The 15,853-nt window shown below is 42.1% G+C and overlaps 2 protein-coding genes across 19 annotated transcripts in view; one reads left to right on the forward strand and one right to left on the reverse strand.

Moving 5' to 3' along the window:
• Window positions 1-4,557: 4,557 nt before the first annotated feature.
• LOC118938812 (nestin-like) lies at window positions 4,558-15,426 on the reverse strand. Of its 3 annotated transcripts, XM_036944503.1 has the most exons (5): window positions 10,157-11,502; window positions 9,553-9,605; window positions 9,367-9,470; window positions 7,516-8,807; window positions 4,558-7,425 (listed from the first exon to the last, which is right to left on the reverse strand). In XM_036944503.1, the coding sequence occupies exons 1-5, from the start codon at window positions 10,966-10,968 to the stop codon at window positions 5,454-5,456; spliced, it is 4,233 nt and encodes a 1,410-aa protein (XP_036800398.1). In that variant the 5' UTR covers window positions 10,969-11,502; the 3' UTR covers window positions 4,558-5,453. The 3 variants fall into 3 exon arrangements, with proteins under 3 accessions (XP_036800398.1, XP_036800399.1, XP_036800397.1); XM_036944504.1 differs by lacking the exon at window positions 10,157-11,502 and adding an exon at window positions 15,320-15,426 and having other exon boundaries at window positions 4,558-8,807; XM_036944502.1 differs by having other exon boundaries at window positions 4,558-8,807; window positions 10,157-11,501.
• The window catches only part of foxp2 (forkhead box P2), a 114,432-nt gene continuing 112,333 nt past the window's right edge, over window positions 13,755-15,853 (forward strand). For 11 of the 16 annotated variants that reach the window (XM_036944507.1, XM_036944524.1, XM_036944523.1 and 8 more), the window contains exon 1: window positions 13,756-14,192. The gene's annotated coding sequence lies outside the window, so the exon portion shown is untranslated. Of the gene's footprint in view, window positions 14,193-15,853 lie in introns of all 16 variants that reach the window. The other 5 variants (XM_036944520.1, XM_036944517.1, XM_036944519.1 and 2 more) reach the window with 2 other exon arrangements.

Raw genomic sequence — 15,853 nt, forward strand, 5'->3', positions numbered from 1 at the left:
AAACAGCCGTGAAGAAGGCACGACAGCGCCTCTCCCCCTCGGGAGGTTGAACAGATTTGGCATTGTCCCTCAAATCGAGAAAAAGTTCTCGAGCTGCACCATTGAGAGCATCTTGACTGCCTAAATCACTGCTTGGTATGGCAACTGCACCGCCCTCGATTGCATGGCGCTACAGAGGGTGGTGCGGACAGCCCACTACATCACTGGAGCCGAGCTCCCTGCCATCCAGGACATCTATATCAGGCGGTGTGAAAGGAAGGCCCGGAAAATTGTTAAAGACTCCAGCCACCCAAGCCATAGACTGTGCTCTCTGCTTCTGCATGGAAAACGTTATTGGAGCATGGTATTGGCACTGGCCCAGGAACTGACTCTGTACATAGCTTACTTACTTTCTCATGTTATTCTTATTTCTCTTTCTCGTGTGTTTTTGTTCTACTTACCTTTTTTAACTCTAACTTTTAAAAAAATGCAGCACCCCCAGCCCCAACCAAACTACTTCCCGTGGCTATGGTTCTAGCCTAGTGAGCTAGAAATGTATCAACTGAAACGAATGCCGGTGAATCCTATAACATAACCGTACACATCAATTGTATATGTATAGACACACTTGTAAATATAAGTAGGTCTAGTGATGCTACACAGCAGGTCCTATCAGTAACAGACAGATAAATAAGAAATAGACCGGTCATACTTAGGCACGAATAGTTTTTGAAAGAGAATTAGTACATTTGTAGCCTAAACTAGATAGGCAAGCAGTGGCGACGCGTCATGCAGGGCTGGCGACCCCACCTGTTTCGAGGCCCACCTGTTTAGTTTAAAAAATAAATATATATATTTATAAATTGCATGTTATTTTGGCATCAATACTTGTCACATATCAGTCTACAAACAATGCAAACAATGTTATCATTGGGTTAATAAAGCAGACATGGTCTCTTTTATGCTTTCTTGATTAAGGCAGCTCCAAAATGCAGTTTTTTTGTCAGCCTAGCTCAGTGCTTTCTGTGGTGGAGGGGCAGAAAATACGCTGAGCGTTCAAAACAACTGGAAACTCGGAACTGGGAAATCTCAAGACAACTGGGAACTCTGAAAAAAAATAGCTCAGGCTGGGAAAATACGGAAAATCATTTTGATTGGTCATCCAACTCGGAATTCCAAGTCGGGAACTCGGGCCTCTTTCTAGAGCCCACAAGAAGGATCGCTGCGCCACCTTCCTGTTCAAGTGAGCACAGCACAACAAGGTGAGTCCAAAAATGTATTGTACTCTGCTGCATACATGATATAAAATGCCAGGGAGATATATATACTGTAGCCAAGAAAGTAATACTAAGTGTATGTTGTGTAGTAATCTGTTAGTAGCCCATGTGCCTCACCCTAACAATTTGGTTCCTTTTCCCCTCATAAGCGGAGCCTACTGTTCTGACTTGGTGGGGACACAGCCTATAGTCTGTTTTAGAGAAATGCAATCATCGAATATTGTAAGAGCTTTCATTGTCTGCTTATATGCCCCCTTTTTTATGCTATTGTTCTGACTTGGTGTACAGGGAGAATACTGTAAGAATGGCCCATGTTCTGAATTCGGGTCACTGTACATTTCAAAAGTGTGGAACAAATAGTTAAACTGACTACGTCTGTCCTAACTCGCTCATTAATGTCTTAATCGAAATTACGGATTGCCTCATGTCCCCTTGTCATCCCCTTATGCCATATGGCACCATTTGTCACCGTTATAGAGCAATTAATGTATTGTTTAGTGTTGTGCTGTATAGTGGCCTTGCTGGCATGCATAAAAAAAAATATTGTTTTCCCCACCAAGATTTACATGCTAAAATCGCCACTGTGCGATGTGTTGGCTGCAGTACACCTCATCACACAGACTCTCACAACTAACCAGTCAAAATCATTGGCGGACACATTGACATTTCCTTGAACAATCCTCAGTTTTTCATATGTTCATGTAATGTTGAGATAAAACTACTCAGATTATAGATGCATCATCTTGTGTGTGTTGAGGCCCAGTCAGCTGTGCTTATGGCGTGTTGCTTGTGATCAGCAGTGCCTTTTTGCTATTAATTAGTCAGCTGTACCAGTGGCTAAGTAGCATGCGTGTAGTCAGCTGTGTGTGTAGATTGTAGCCAGCTGTGTGTGTAGTCAGCTGTGTGTGTAGTGTGTAGTCAGCTGTGTGTATAGTGTGTAGTCAGCTGTGTGTGTAGAGTGTAGTCAGCTGTGCGTGTAGTCAGCTGTGTGTGTAGTGTGTAGTCAGCTGTGTGTGTAGAGTGTAGTCAGCTGTGTGTGTAGAGTATAGTCAGCTGTGCGTGTAGTCAGCTGTGTGTGTAGTGTGTAGTCAGCTGTGTGTGTAGTTAGCTGTGTGTAGCGTGTAGTCATCTGTGTGTGTAGCATGTAGTCAGCTGTGTGTGTAGAGTGTAGTCAGATGTGTGTGTGGAGTGTTGTCAGCTGTGTGTGTAGAGTGTAGTTAGCTGTGTGTGTAGCGTGTAGTCAGCTGTGTGTGTTGGGTAGTCAGGTGTGTGTGTAGTGTGTAGTCAGCTGTCTGTGTAGAGTGTAGGCAGCTGTGTGTGTAGTCAGCTGTGTGTGTAGAGTGTAGTCAGCTGTGTGTGTAGCATGTAGTCAGTTGTGTGTGTAGAGTGTAGTCAGATGTGTGTGTGGAGTGTAGTCAGCTGTGTGTGTAGAGTGTTGTCAGCTGTGTGTGTAGCATGTAGTCAGCTGTGTGTGTAGAGTGTAGTCAGATGTGTGTGTGGAGTGTAGTCAGCTGTGTGTGTAGAGTGTTGTCAGCTGTGTGTGTAGAGTGTAGTTAGCTGTGTGTGTAGCGTGTAGTCAGCTGTGTGTGTTGGGTAGTCAGGTGTGTGTGTAGAGTGTAGTCAGCTGTCTGTGTAGAGTGTAGGCAGCTGTGTGTGTAGAGTGTAGTCAGCTGTGTGTATAGAGTGTAGGCAGCTGTGTGTGTAGTCAGCTGTGTGTGTAGAGTGTAGTCAGCTGTGTGTGTAGAGTGTAGGCAGTGTGTGTGAACCCGTTGCAAACAGTGTCACTGTTCTTTCCAGATTCGGAATATGTTGGACTAGCCGGGGTCAGGCAGCTCTGTGATTCCTCAAAGCAGTTTCCTGACGAGCAGCTCCAACTATGCCAGCCCTAGACTCGATCTACGCCAGCCTTCCAAAGGTCAGCAGTCACAATGCAGCAGACTGGATCAAGTGACTACCCTTACTGCAGTATCAGTCAAACTACTGCTTTATCTAACACTCAAAAGCATGTACGTGCACACGCACTAATGCACACGCACATACACTCTCACATATGTATGCATATGTGCACACACGCACATGCACACACACACTATCGTTCACACTCTCTCCCTCTTTCTCTCTCTCGCTCCCTCTCTCTCTCTCTCTCTCTCTCTCTCTCTCTCTCTCTCTCTCTCTCTCTCTCTCTCTCTCTCACACACACCTACATTTGCGTAGTTGCACATTGAATACTTGTTCAACTTCCTTCTGAACTCTGAAAGATGTCAGTGTGATTTATCAGTTCATTAAATGAGGTCCCGAAGGGGGATGATGTGTATGCTGAGTCAACAATCGGCATACCTAATTGTATGTGCATGCCCTGGATGCATTTTAAAGAGCGACTGAATGCACTGTTTCTGCATGTGATAGAAACAGGCATTTCAGAATTCGGAATTGGAATCATGCATGTGACAAGATATCAGTCTTGGGGATGTGGTTCCATATGGCAGTTATTGATGTTTGTCCCCCATGAGACACCATAGGAGCAAAGCCAGAATTACTTCCTCAACATAGTCAGAAAAAAAATACATCTGTAATTAATTTTTTGTTTTTTGTAGAGGAGGATTTAGTCACGCAATCTTATATCTAGCTGAGGTGTTTGATGCAGTATTTCTCAAGTAAAAAAATGTGTGACCTATTGTCTTAGATAAACTTACGTAAACAAAGTCAGATCCGCTGCGCTGATAGGCAGGCCAGCTTCACTGCGCATGTTTTTTTTGCCCAGGTGTTGTTGACGCCTGCCAGATCTTTCAACGCCTTGATAGGTATTTATCAGCTAACCACATCATAACGTATATTATAGCAATCTGTCAGTCGATGACACAGTCGATGACGTGGCACGCAACCATTGGTTGGCGCATGGATGCAATGTCTGAGCAGGGGATCGCGGCCACTGTCTGCGTAAGGATGCGTCAAAGCCGTGTATCCCGTGTTAGTGGGCAAGTGAGCATTATCGCAATCAAAACCCAACCCTCAAAGTAAGTCATGATGAACTCACAGTACAACACCTGCCAACTCTCCCATGAATTAGCACTACTGGCCCTATATGGCTCGTCTGAGGACAGCAAGCACTTGGGGACTTGGGTAACGGAAGACATATCACGCCCACCATTTTACAAAAAGCTATAGCAGTGTACTTTCTGTCTCTTCACGTCATGATTAATAATACTGTTTTTGTGAAACTTTAGGGCAGTTTCTGAAAACTGTTGCAATGTTTCATATAAGGAGGTGAAAATATATCCCATAAAAATGTAATCTGTCAAAGTCAAGTACAGGACTTTTAATGGAAAGACAAAGTCACAAAATCACACAACTTGATTTTATCATCATCATCATCATCCTCATCTCCAATCCTTACAATGATTAAGTGATGAAAAAGTGCAGTCCATTTGACCTTACTATCTGTAGGCTACATGTCTGAGAGAGATAGGTCAGATGGGGGGCCAGTAAGTGATCTCCCAGGATCACAGAGATATTGTAATCTCATACGTCTGCCTAACACATGCTCCAGCACCAATCAACTGCGGCCAACATGGATGTGTGACTTATACATTTCAAGTTCATTACAGAGGTGCGATATGACGACCATATCATATCAGCTAGTCTAAGTTAAAACATTTGAACTACAGTGCAGCAATGACTATGCAAGACCATCTTTAGTCAGCGTATAAGACCTGGGGAAATCTGGAAAGCTTTCTGTTGAATATGTTATCATTGTTGAGGAAAGAAAAACGGAAAAAGAAATAAAGACACTTCACTTTCAAATCTCCAATGCCCCACGCGGTTTAGCTATCCCCTTTTGTCCTACATTGGAATAATGGATTTCGTTCTCCTTTAATAACTTTGGTACATTTTCACTTTTGATATTGGGCCCATAAAACACTGCAACAAACTTTTTAAAAATCATGGCAGCTCTTTATATTGAGTTGCTCTCATACCTCTGTAGTAACACTGTCATTACACCAGTAACAACATTGTATTAACAAATGCATTATAGCTGCAATAGCTAATACTGAAGTACCATGCACAATAACAACAATGTTGCTACAGTAGTAGTTACAGGTATAAGAGTAACTTCATGTAAAGTGTTACCCAAATCATACACACACGTGCGCACACGCACAATATTATAATTCTTTACACACAAACACTTCACCTCTCTCAATCTATTCTGTCAGTCCCTGTCACGCGTTGCCTATCTGCCACACAGCACCACCAATACAGTGAGAACAAGTAGAGAGCAAAGCACGCTGGGAAATTATACACAAGAGTGGTAAAGAGAAACACTGCTACCAAAAGGGCATAGACTAGTGCTCTGGTTACGCTACTGAGAGAGATGAACATCCTCAACCATGCCAAGATGCTGCTGGCAGCATCCTCCACTTTCTCAGGGGGTGGAGGGCTCGTACGGTTGCTGAGGGTCTCCTGATCCTCCCCTAATGACGATGGGTTTTGGGTTGACCCCTGACTGACCCCTGACTCACTCCCGTCACTGACCACTGTGTTAAATCTTGTGCTGAGGGAAAATGAATGAGAGAGGACAGTTGTTCCTCTGTTTGGAGATGACGCATATGCTTGGCCCATAGAGGGCTCTGCATTGCTACTGGGTGTAGTTTGGCTAAGGCCTTGTCTCGGTGTGAAGGTCAAATCGGGAACTGTACGTGCCTTCATGAGAGAATCTACCCAGGAGTCTATGTCAGTCACCGCTTTCTTAGTGAGACGTTTTGCCTGGTGGTTCGGTACATTTTGAACGACTTCAGGTACATCTGACAGTTTCTCCTCCTTCTCGTTGTCTTGTTCGGCTAAAGGACAATTATCAACCGACTGCAAACATAACACCTCTTCTAACGTTTCCTCATTCAAACCTTTCTGTTCTCTGAACAACTCATCTTCGCCCAACTCTACCTCTTTTCCCACCCATTCTTTATCATCCTCCATAATAAGTTCTTTGGAGCCTTCTGACAACTTTCCATTTTTATCTTGTCTTGGTCCTTCAACATTTTCCATTGTCACCTCATGCTTTTCCTCCTTTTCTGTTGACACGTCCTCACTCTCATTTCGGGTGTCCGCGGTCTCGTCCGTTAAGTCCTCCACTTCTTCCTTTTCTGGAGTTTCCATACTTATTTCTTCGTTTATCTGTTCTGTGTCTCTCTGTCTGGACATTTCGGCCACAACATTTTCTGTCTTTTCCACTTCTCCTGCGTTCTTTTCCCTGAACACTTTGGGCTCTGTTAGGTTGTGCGTTGATGAATTTTCATCCATATCTATGTCTCTGTATAGCTCTTCTTCATTTACGCTCTGATAGATATCTTCTTCTTGTATTATATTTGACCAGAATCCCTCTTCGTGTGTTTGGTTGGATCTGAATTCCTCAACCTCTTCTAGGTTCTCTCTGTCTCTCTGTTCTTCATCAAACTGTCTGAATTCCTCTAATTCGTTTGATCTGAATACTTCATTGGGTGTTTGGTTCGGTCTAAATTTTTCGGCAAATGTCCGGCTCTCTCTGTCTAGCTCTTCATCTTCATGACTCAGGCGCAATTCTTTGTCTGTATGGCTCGGTCTGTCATCTTCTTCATCTTGATGGCTTGGTGAGAATCCCTCTTCCATCTCAATTTTGTTTGGTCTTAATTCCTCTACCTCAGTTTGGTTCCAGCTGAATTCACCATCGAGTGTTTGGTTCGGTCTAGATTCTTCGTCGTCTTCTTGATTTGATCGGAATTTCTCTGCCTCTGATTGATTTGGTTTTAATTCATCTTCCACTGTATTAAATGGTCTGATTTCAACTGCGTCTGATTTGTTTGGTCTGAGTTCCTCTTCGTGTGTTTGTTTCAGCCTGAATTCTTTTTTTCCTGTTTGATTGAGCCTGAATTCTTCTTCATACGTTCGACTCGGCCTGAATTCTTCTTCATATGTTTGACTCGGCCTGAATTCTTCTTCATACGTTTGACTCGGCCTGAATTCTTCTTCATATGTTTGACTCGGCCTGAATTCTTCTTCACACGTTCGACTCGGCCTGAATTCTTCTTCATATGTTTGACTCGGCCTGAATTCTTCTTCATACGTTTGACTCGGCCTGAATTCTTCTTCATACGTTTGACTCGGCCTGAATTCTTCTTCATATGTTTGACTCGGCCTGAATTCTTCTTCACACGTTTGACTCGGCCTGAATTCTTCTTCATACGTTTGACTCGGCCTGAATTCTTCTTCATATGTTTGACTCGGCCTGAATTCTTCCAACTCTGTTAGGTTCAGTTCTAAATAGATTTTGTCTCTATGGAATTCATATTCCACTGCTGGACTCTGTCTATGCAACGCTTCTTCTGTGAGGTCTTGTGTGAATTCTTCTTCCTCTGGTTGGTTCGGCTTGAAAAGCTCATCCTCTTTGTAGGCCTGTGTGAATCCCTCCTCCACTCCATAGCTCTGTGTGTTTGTTTTATCCTCTGTCCTCTCTCCGACTGTCTCCCTAAATGTCACAGTTTCATCAGGTGCTTTGTGCACGTTGCCTTTAACCTCTGCTTCCACGTCGGAAGAAAGCGTCTTGTCTTGCCTTTCTCCCTGCCAGATTCTATCTACTGCATTGGCATTCTGAGATTCCGCCATTGCTGTCATATCTGTTGTCTCGGTCTCCCCCGAGCTTGTTACCGGCTCTGCTCTGTATGGTGTGAAAGGCTCCTCTCCTCTTCCTCCCCCCGCCTCCACATGCTTGTGGCACTGAGCCGTGCTGTCAACAGACCCCCCGGCCACCCTTGCGGCACCCGAGGGAATGGATTCCTGTAGAGTGTCTGTTACAAGGATAGCCTCTGACCTTTGGGAAGGATTATAAACTAACGCTTTGTCGTTTCTGGGGAAGGTGACACCCGAGCTTGACAGTGGCTCCTCGACACTGACCACAGGCATCACATGATTGTGAGCCCACAACGGCAATTCATCTACCGTGCAGTGGGTGTATCTTTGTGCATTTGAGTCCAAGTCATCCTCCTGTTGGTCGACGACTTTTGAGGAAGCCTCAAAATCCTCAGTTTCGATTGAGGGGCAAACTGAAGTTGCCGACTGTAGCCATTCAGACTCTGGCACACTGGTAGTATCTTTGGAGTCTGTGCCATTGAGAAAGGCTTCCCACAGATCACAAACAGAGGTTTGTTCTCCCAGATTGTCCTCTGACTTGTCTGATGTGAGCTGAGGTGTGGTCCTTGTTCTAATGCAGTCATCCTCATCTGGAGTCCCCGCACGCACGTTATCTTTGCCCCAGTCCAGGGATAGTAGGGGTATCTGGTGGTATGTCATTATTTGAGGGGTATCATTGGTTTGTTTCTGCTGGCGTGATCGTAGGAGACTGGAGGCGCTGTCCCCTAAGGGTTTGATTCTGATGTCTGGAAGTGAAGGTGGCTTCTCCAGTTCGTTATGTGGTAGCCCATTGGAAATGTGTTCCCGGCTTGCCGCCTGCTCTCGCTGAGAAAAGTATTCCTGCACTCGTGCTGAACAGGCCTTCCTTCGTCTGCTCCTCTGACTACCCCCCTGTCAGTCAACAAAGAAAGGAAAAGGGCATATTTAGGTTTGAACTTACTTAGTTTCCTTCACAAAATGTGTTTTAACATCTGGTCTAACAAGGACTAATAGAGAACATATTTGAACTTATTGCAATAAAAAAAATGTGTAACTTTTGTAGAATATTGCAATGAGATAGGTACTTTGGGTGCAATACCATTTTTTTTTTACATACTTGCCCTCTGCAGTTACTAGTGGCACACATGACTGCAATAGAACAATGTATGGTATGCTCTCAAGTATCATGTAAAATGCCTCACTGTCTCCTCACGTACTGTGCAGTATGTTACACTGTCTCACGCGTAACTAGCGTCACCGCAGAAAGAGCATGGTTGGTAATAACAATATTTAACACATTTCTCGCCATAAAATACATATAGTTAATACATGTATTAACTATATGTATTTTATGGCGAGAAATGTGTTAAATATTGTTTTGTGTCAAATGTGTATGTGGCAGTTGCAAAGCACCCCACCCAGGACATGTCAAAATGTTTACCAGCCCTTGAGGACAAATGATTGACCTCACCAAATTTTTGTGACGGTAATCCTCATGATGCAGAATAGAGAGCAGATGCTCTGCGTTTTCCACTTGTTTCCTGCCAGTCCCCTCTGCTCTGTGTGTGGCTGAATCTGGAAAATAAATTGCTCACAGACTCAGATTCCCAAGCATGGCGTTCACATTTCACAGACATAATATGAGCGATATACACACCTGGAGCGTCTGTAGTGGTCTCCACGGGGTTCTCCTCAGCACTGTTCATCTTACTGTCAACACAGATGGACAGACCAAATGACATGAAATGTTATGGGGCAAAACAATAAGGAATTACTGTTCCTCGAGAACCAAAACACAGAGGTTGTTAAGATTTTGGTCCTAAAGTTAAAAACAAAATGGAAACATTTTATTTCCCAGTTAATATCAGACGTCATGGAAAGCTGGACTGACACTAGATCCCATGGGGAGCTATTTGATACTGTGGCCGAGCACAACGGACATCTCTGAAAAAGCTAACTCCAACAATCATGCACAGGTGATCCATCTAGAATAATAGAAAAATTTGTTTCCCATATATATATATATATATATATATATATATATAAATGTGTCACACTAATAATAAAATATTTTCCTATTTCACTAAGAGATAATAATATGTTTTAAGCCTATTTATTACTCAATTTGCTGTCAGAACTACTTGTTTGTAATCTTATGGTATAGTGATTCATACTTAGTTATTTAATACTTCAGTAATAGTGTGTTTCAATCGCTTACTGTCAGCAGAGGGAACAAGAATAGGACCGGGGTGACTCCTCACCTGTTGACTTTCAGACAGGTTCTCTTCTCTCTCCAGTTATTCCCTTCCTCTAGCTGAGGCTCCATCGCTATCAGATCTCTGCCTCCCTTTTTGTGACAGAACAGCACATAGTTCATGTCACTGTTGTTTGCCCAAAAAGTGCCCACTGATGTCTCGTATCTGAGGCAGAACTCCACTCTGGTTCCCTCCATCTCGAAGGGCGGCACGAGGGTAAGCCTGAACGCAAACCTGTCCGTCGTTCCATCGCTGGAGCCCGGGACGTACTCAGCCAGCAGGTCAAAGTTGGTCTTCCAGCTATCCAGAGTGATCCGGATATAAAGGGATTTATTGTAGCACAGGTTCACCACCCTGACAATACCCCTGAGCGCGGTGGTGCCAGGAAGTAACTCAATGCTCTCCAGCTCCAGCTTCTGATCCTGGAGTCTCTGTTCGAGTTCCTCCGGAGACGAGGGCACGGTAAACAAAGATGACAGGAAATACTCGTCCGATTCTTTAACTTTGACCTCGGGCTCCGGGGGGTCAGCGACCTCTGCCCCCGTCAGGTCTGTACTGTCAAACTCCTTGACGTACACCAGATCCAGACCGAAGGCGTCAGCAAAGGACACCTTCCTACGGATGACGGCCAGGGGCTCGGGCTCCGAACCATCCGACTCGTCCGACTCGTCCGTGGCGCCTTTCTGTGTGTATAGGCTTCCTCGCTCCTCTTCCTCCCTCACTCCCCCCTTTTTAATATCCCTGCTTCCCCGGGTTCTGGTGTCTGGAGACTCCATGAAGTTTGAGGGCCCGAGAGGCCTTGGATCGTCTGTAGACATCAGTGGGCTGGCTGTCTGTCTACATTGGGAAGGGAGGACAGAACCAGAGTGCCCCTGGCTGTGGCGACACTCGAGAGGACGTGAGTTGACATACGGGGTCCAGTTACAGCTGAATATTGTGGTGTAAGCCAGGCCTATTAATAGGTCTCATACAATATGCTAGTCTGGCCCCTGCAGTCATCTGTCCCAACATAACGTCTCTCATATCTGTTGCAATAAAGAAATGTGCCAGTAATAACAAAAAAAACAAGACACATTTAAGACAGAGGCAAAAAATGTATATGGAACTCATCTGTGCGCATCTATTGAATGACAGAATGAGATCATCACTTACTAGTAGTGTATGGTGTTTATGGTTGCCCAGACTGCAAGTGTTGCATGCAGTTTGCATCTGTCACTTGCAGGTGTTGATAAAGTCCTCCAGACATGGATCAAAAGTGGAGCCAGGGCCAAGTCTCAATCCTATGGATTCCTCATCTCTCCTATACCCTCTTGCCATCGTGTTACTATAATCCCCCAAGCCTCAGGTTATTGAGGACAAAGAGATAGGACTTAGAAAATGAAGCATCTTCAGAGGAAATTATTGTACAGAAGCCAAGCTCTCCCTGGCTCTCAAACAATCACCTCTCTGATGATGATGCCAGAGTAACATCTACCTTGTAAAATGACATTTTAATTCCTTGAATCTGGTCAGATAGGAGATGCAAGTACACCTGTAAATCTAACATACCCCTTAGGCCTAGTTATACAATACAGCCCAGGTATGTAGACCAGTTTCACACTCAATGGATTCTTTGTGCAAGGTTGTTAATGAATCTCGATGGATTCTTTTAGAATTGAATTTTCAACATGACAACAAGACAGCGCATTTGGTATTTCTACATAAAATGACATGAAACTGACATGAGTATGATATTTACTGTACTGAATAATCAGATCAGTGTATGACCAAAGAGGATTTCTTCCATGTACTTTGACACAGCATTAGGTCATCTACTCAGCACACCATGTCTGACCTCAACATATATGACTTTTGATCGCTTATATGCATTTCAACATCATCAAATGCATTAGGTTAGGTAAAGTCAATAATAGCTCGGTATACAATACACATTTGTTAGCGTATTATAAGACATGCAGTACATACCTGTGACCTGTGTGAATAAAAGACACTAAATTACCAGTAGGTGGCAGCAAAGCACCATTTTCCACACATCAGCGATATCGTTTTTTTATATATATACTTCAATGACATCCGAAATGATCTTTCCTCCTATTTATAGAAATGTTGATGGAATGATCAATCTCACTTAGAATCTTCCAAAATGTCATGGAATTGGATCTTTTACGAAAAACACATTGTATTTTAAACAATTTGAAGATTTTAATCTTAATCGTCGTTTATAAAATATATATGAATGTATTTAATGTTGTATGTACAATATTCCCTTTTATATATTTCTCACACATGCACATACAGATTATGCACATTAAATTGTTTACAAGTTTGACAATGATATGTAATATTTGTTTTTGACGTAAGATTATTGTGTATTTGTTGTGCACAACAAAACGGAACAATAAAATACCCGAAGCACATCCCTAACATTTAAACAAAGCAGAGGTTTGAACGTCACATTGAAATTAATGTACCTTCTTTATACACATAAAATCGGAAGCAAGTGATTTCAATCAACCTTTTAATCAACACACAATTGTTTCAGTTTCATTAAGCCGAATTTGTAATTTAATATATATATGAACATGTGTTTTTCCTTTATATATATGAAAATGTGTTTTTCCTGTATATGTAAAACAAACAACTTTCACCCAGTATTTTATCTATAGGGAGAGTAAATAAAGACGACATACAACAGGTCAGACCTTGAACGTCAATCTCTGCGGTCCACACCGGTCAATGCTGCAAGTTCACTGCAGTGGACAGTGCGTTATGACAAATACTTTTAACATTTCTAAAGGTTTAAAACATTAATAGATGTCTTAATAGCGCTGGTCCAATTTGAAATGTTTTACAAACACGACTGATCAAACTGCAATGGCACAAGGATTACTATTAAGTAGAATGATCACGCATCAATAGATCGAACGTCTTATCATCACCGTGTACATGTCAACAATAGCTATATTTATAGTTTCTTCTGATGATTGTTTAAAAAAAAATCTAATCTCATCCTGAATCATAGCCTATTTTAAAATATCTATTCTTCACATGAAAATATAGTAAATAGTTCTTTCAAAAGAGTAGAATTACCTAAAATATTATAACATCCCGTTAGGCTATATATTTTTGCTAATGCATTTTCTTTGCGCTGACATTACCAATATGCACCCTTAGTTGGGACTGATTAGTTAGCAAATGTGCACTAAACGTTTTAGTAATTGCCGTTTGATGTATAGATGATTTATTTTCATTGTGTGCACAAACCTTCCAAATAAATATCCGTATTGATGCTCACATTGATTCATATCTGTTTAAGATCAGTAGGTTAGTCTACAAATAACAATGCATATGTTTATTATACAATATAATACACCTTATTTGGATATTTAAATACGTTTCTCTCCAGTGGCCGACTTTATAGATCAACTCTACAGTAGATATGGGAGCTGGCTTCATCTGGAAACAAGATGTAACTGGCAATGGGACTGTTTGCTTATCTTTGACTTACAACAAAAAAAAAAACAACCGTGTAACTTCCAAAATAGTTTTTTTGTTTACAAAGCAGGTGGACGTGACGTCATATGGGGGTGGGTGGGGGGGGTCGTAGCGCTCCAAAAAAAAAGAATAACATTTAACTCCGGGTAAGTGCCTCCCCTGGGGCTGTATTGTAATAAGATAGTCCAAAATAGTTCGTGGAATACATCTCGATGTATTGAATCGCATTGCGAAAACAAGCTACTTCTTCGCATTGCGCGTCATGCGAGAGTATTCAAACCGGACTCGGTGTACTGCCTTTTCTGTTACATTAGTAATAACAGCAGCATTGACTGGAGACAGCAGGAGTGCAAGACAACGCTTGTATGAGTGCAGCGCCAACGGAGGAATATTTGAGTTTTTATTTACTCTACGGCTTGTTGTTCATTTTTTCTGATTTATGGTTACTTGTACAGTCACGTGTGAAGATTTCTTGAAGCTGAACGTACACCAACTTCTTCTCACGTGGTGGCTCTTGTTTTCCTGGAGGAAATAAACCTGCGTTTTGGTAAGTTTGAACCAAAGTGTTTCTTTCTATCCACGCTCTTTGAGTTTCACTGATTCTCTTCATCGATTCTTTACTGTCCACTAACTTAAATGATGAAGCTATAATTTGTGCGGATGATTGTGAACAACTTCAAATCATCCCAACAACTACATATTGCATATGTATGTGTATATATATATTACATATTTCATGTTGGTTCCTTTCATGTACTTCACACAATAGTCGACTTGTGTTTTTTCGTTGCCAAGGACCCTCAAGCAACACTGTCCAGCGTGTGCAGCCAATAGGGAGGATAGAACTCTTCTATAGATGACCACTGGCTCGTTGAAGCCGATATGCAACAATGTATCCTATGCGTCTTTCTTTTCAGTATATCAAAGATGGAACTATGTATTGCCATTAGCACTAATAACAATACAATAAAACGTTATGGAAGACCATTTTTGCAAAGGTTGAAAAGTCAGGTAGAATAGTTGTAGATAACCAGTTGAAAGTAGCCTACCAATTCAGAGATGTATTCACTTATTCTGATGTTTTTGAATTAATAAAAGTATATATTTTTAAATGTAATGGTCATAGTCACATTCATTCACTGGAATGGAATCTCAAAGTAGTCTGATTTAAATGTAACAATTCAAGTTTGAAATGAAGTATTTTTTTGGCTCATTGAATATAATGATCATTTGGAATGTACAGCATTCACCACTATCTTATTAACATGCAGATATTGGAAAACGTTTTTTTTTTTTTCTCTAAAACTAAAAGTTGAGCTATTATAACTGATTCGTTGATAATAATGTATTGCAATCTAGTTTACTATCTGTGTAATGAGAATTCGCAGCAGTGTCGTTATCAGTTGCGCCACAGTTCTTACTATTGTCATCACCTTCTACTACTATAGTACTACTACAGTAACTTACTTTGCTATTATTTGATGTTCCTTTTTACACTACAGTTACTATTACTATTACATTACTATCGCATTACTATTGCTTCTGGCTACCAACTGCTGTTGCTGCTCAGACTACCAAAGCTTAAAATGAAAACAAACGTATAATAGTATAACTAGTTGTACTGTTATTGTTGTTGATGGCGATGATGATAAAGATCAATGGGTAACACCTTACCGTTGCATTCTTGCTCCATTACAGCATATTCCATATCTTCAAAGCCCAGATATGAAATGAGATGCCAGTTTCAGTATTATCCTCATAGTTCTTAATGAGCACGATGGACTTGTAGTTCGGACGATGGGTTGCTACACCTCGGTTAAGGCCCTACCCCACCCCCCCCCCCCCCCCCCCCCACACCCCTTAAAAACACTCTGAAGTACCTCTCTACTTTAGTTAGCGCTGCACCTAAATCGATAGCCTAGGTGTAGCTTTTTTTTCTTATAGAAACGCTAACAAAGTTCCCTCATGGCCTGTGATCAGTTTTCACCCCTGGTGGATTAACAAGACTGAACCCTTTTGTTCAAGCCGTGGGTGCACAGGTGTTCCCCAGCCTGAAATGCAGGTGTGCTTCACTGTTTCATCACTCAACACTTTTGCCCTCATTTTAGGACCATACTTTTGTCAATTCCTTGTTTGGAACCTCTGTGATCATTGCCTGGTAGGAACTATATAAGTCTGTAGCTATAGATGCCCTGTTTCAGGGCTTTT

The sequence above is a fragment of the Oncorhynchus mykiss genome, chromosome 15 (assembly GCF_013265735.2).
Source record: "Oncorhynchus mykiss isolate Arlee chromosome 15, USDA_OmykA_1.1, whole genome shotgun sequence".
Classification (NCBI taxonomy): Eukaryota; Metazoa; Chordata; class Actinopteri; order Salmoniformes; family Salmonidae; genus Oncorhynchus; species Oncorhynchus mykiss.

Bases quoted from the DNA above. Each gene is read 5' to 3' on its own strand.
- LOC118938812 (XM_036944502.1), bottom strand. From the start codon at position 10,968: ATGTCTACAGACGATCCAAGGCCTCTCGGGCCCTCAAACTTCATGGAG. The intron at 9,471-9,552 runs GTGTGTATATCG...TTTATTTTCCAG, and splicing joins GACCACTACAGACGCTCCAG to ATTCAGCCACACACAGAGCA. The intron at 8,808-9,366 runs GTGAGGTCAATC...GTTGACTGACAG, and splicing joins ATTACCGTCACAAAAATTTG to GGGGGTAGTCAGAGGAGCAG.